The sequence below is a fragment of the Bison bison genome, unplaced genomic scaffold (genome assembly GCF_000754665.1).
Source record: "Bison bison bison isolate TAMUID 2011002044 unplaced genomic scaffold, Bison_UMD1.0 scf7180017850641, whole genome shotgun sequence".
NCBI lineage: Eukaryota > Metazoa > Chordata > Mammalia > Artiodactyla > Bovidae > Bison > Bison bison.
Window position 1 is genome coordinate 21,950 of NW_011481214.1, and position 2,413 is coordinate 24,362.

The window sequence follows — 2,413 nt, forward strand, 5'->3', positions numbered from 1 at the left end:
GGGCGTGCGGTGACGTGCCCCCCCCCGCCCCCCGCCCCACTCCCTTTCTCTCCCCTTCTGCAGGTTCCCCAGCACAGCCAGGCTGCAGGACCTGCAGGCAAAACGGAGAATGGAGTGCCTGTGTGATGTGGGGCATTTTCAGTGTTGAGTGATAGAAACCCAATTCAGATGAGTTCAGGTTCAAAAGGAGTAACCGCTTGGTCCAGGTGTCAGTGGGGCTGTCAGGAGGCAGTCCGGAGGCGATCCTTCGGGCACAGCTTGGCCCAGTGGGGGCATCAGAGGCCGTCCTTTGGGCACGGCTTGGTCCATTGGGGCTGTGGTCTGCCCGCCCCGCCCTCTACTCCGCTCTCCCCTGCGGCAGCTCTCTCACACATGTTCTTGCCGAAAGGGCAGTGGGGTGTCCCGTCAGCTCCCTCCTGTCACGCCAGTGAAGCAGGACTTGGCGATTGTCCTCGCTCACAGTCCAGCTGCGGGCCCGTGAGCTGTGTCCAGCCCTTTGTGCGGGTGGTGGCTGGTGCAGGAGTACTGACTGACTGCTCTTGGGCAGCACAGACTTGCCGGCGTGAATACCAGCTCAGGGCTTGACCCCTGTGACGTGTGACTGGCACGGAGACGAGGAGACAGGTCTTGAGTGTCGGCCGCACGGGCCTCCCTCTGTGGCACCCAGAGGGGCGAGTGCAGCCCTCCCCAGGCCCCTGCTGGCTGCCTGCTGCCCTCTGAGGGTGATGTTCTTCTGACCCTTGCCCTTTGGGTTTTTGCCTCTGTATCCCATGAGTGAGGCCTGTCCCTCAGGTAGGTGTGGTTGTGCGTCACTTGCCATCTGCTGGGTGTGCCCTTTGTGACTGCCAAGTTACTTTGCACTTACACGTGTCATTGCCAAATCCAAGGTCGTGATTCATCCCTGTGGTTTTCTTGGTAACATCAATTCTTAACGTTTAGGTTTTTGACCTGTTATGAGCTAGTTTTTTAGGTGTGTAAGCTGGGGGTCCAGCTTCATTCTTAGGCATGGAAATACCCATGTCCCAGCTCATCAGTTGAAGAGACTCCCTGCTGGATGGTCTGTGCACCTTTGTCAGAAGTTTTTTGGCTGTTTGTGCAAGCATTTATTTTTAGCCTGTCTTTCCTGGCCCATTGGTCTGTACATCTCTATGCCAGCCCCACACCCCCCCCCCCCGATTGCATTGTACTGAATTCTGAAATTCAGTATTGAAATTGAAAATGTGAGCATCCAATTTGTTCTGTTTAAAACTGTTGATCATGCTGGGTTCAGTTCTTTGAAACTCTGGGTGACTGTTAATTTCGGTAGAGAAAGCCGCCTGAGCGTCTGAGAGGGACCGCCTTGAGTCTGTAGGGCGGTTGGACGGGGCTGCCGCGTTAACAGTGTCTGCTCTCTCAGTCCGTGCCTCTGGGCTGTCTTTACAAAAGTTTGTTCAGGTCTTAGTTACTTCTGACATGTTGTGTAGTTTTCCGAGTATTAACTTTCATGGTGCTTTTGTTAAATTTATTCCTAAGCAATACATTTAAATTTATTCTTAAACAATACATTTAAATTTATTCTTAAACATTTTTGATGCAATTCTGAGAGAAATGTTTTCCTCAGAGTTGTTTTGAAGTGGTTATAAGTGTATAAAAATACAAGTACACTGGTACACTGATTCTCGCAGAACTTGCTTGTTCTGACAGTCTGAGAGGGTTCGTTGGTTTCCTGCACACAAACCATGCTTGCTGCGGTCAGAGACAGTTTTGCTCCCTCCTTTCCAAGTGGGAAGAGAAAGCCCCTGCGTCACGCCCTGATCTTGGGGGCTTCGGGGCTCGCTGTTGAGTGTGGTTTGTGGGCTCTGGAGACCATCCCAGGTATCCAGGGTCAGGAAGCTCCCTGCACCCTTTCTGTGAGCATCTGGCTTGTGAGCACTGTGCGGACCGTGGGGCAGCGTCTTAACGAGCCTCTGGGTTTCCTTCGCGGTTCCCCGGTGGACACTGTGTCGAGTCTCGTGTCTGTCGGCACTTGGCCGTTAGGTTTGGGGCCCAGGAGGCTGCAGTGACGGAAGTCTAGCGAGGCTGCAGGTGGAGGAAGCGTGTGGGGTCAGCCTTCCCTGGGGATAGGTGGTGAGGGGCCCGTTCCCGCCAGGCCCCTGCAGAGGGCGCACTCTCCCTAGGCGTCCTCCCACTGCCCAGCGCCCCTCCGCCCGGCCCGCCCCTTGGATACACCGCGGTGCTGGGGGCGGCGCTGGGGGCGGAACGCCCCCGCCCCGCGCATCGCTGACAGCAGGTGCTCCGTGGAGCAGGAGCCGGGGTAGCACAGACAGCGAGGAGGAGGACGACGACGACGATGAGGACGAGGACGGCCGGGCCCGCGGCAGACCCGGGCCCCCCTGCTACCCCAGTGCCGGCCGCCAGCCTCCGGGTGCGTGAG

The 2,413-nt window shown here is 56.5% G+C and overlaps 1 protein-coding gene across 1 annotated transcript in view; it reads left to right on the forward strand.

The window, feature by feature from the left end:
• PPP6R1 (protein phosphatase 6, regulatory subunit 1) overlaps positions 1 to 2,412 on the forward strand; it is a 16,457-nt gene extending 14,045 nt beyond the window's left edge. The window contains exons 17-18 of the mRNA XM_010848888.1: positions 275 to 316; positions 2,283 to 2,412. Of these exons, the coding sequence (XP_010847190.1) occupies positions 275 to 316; positions 2,283 to 2,412 (172 nt within the window). The remainder of the gene's footprint in view (positions 1 to 274; positions 317 to 2,282) is intronic.
• The last annotated feature ends 1 nt before the right edge of the window (position 2,413 follows it).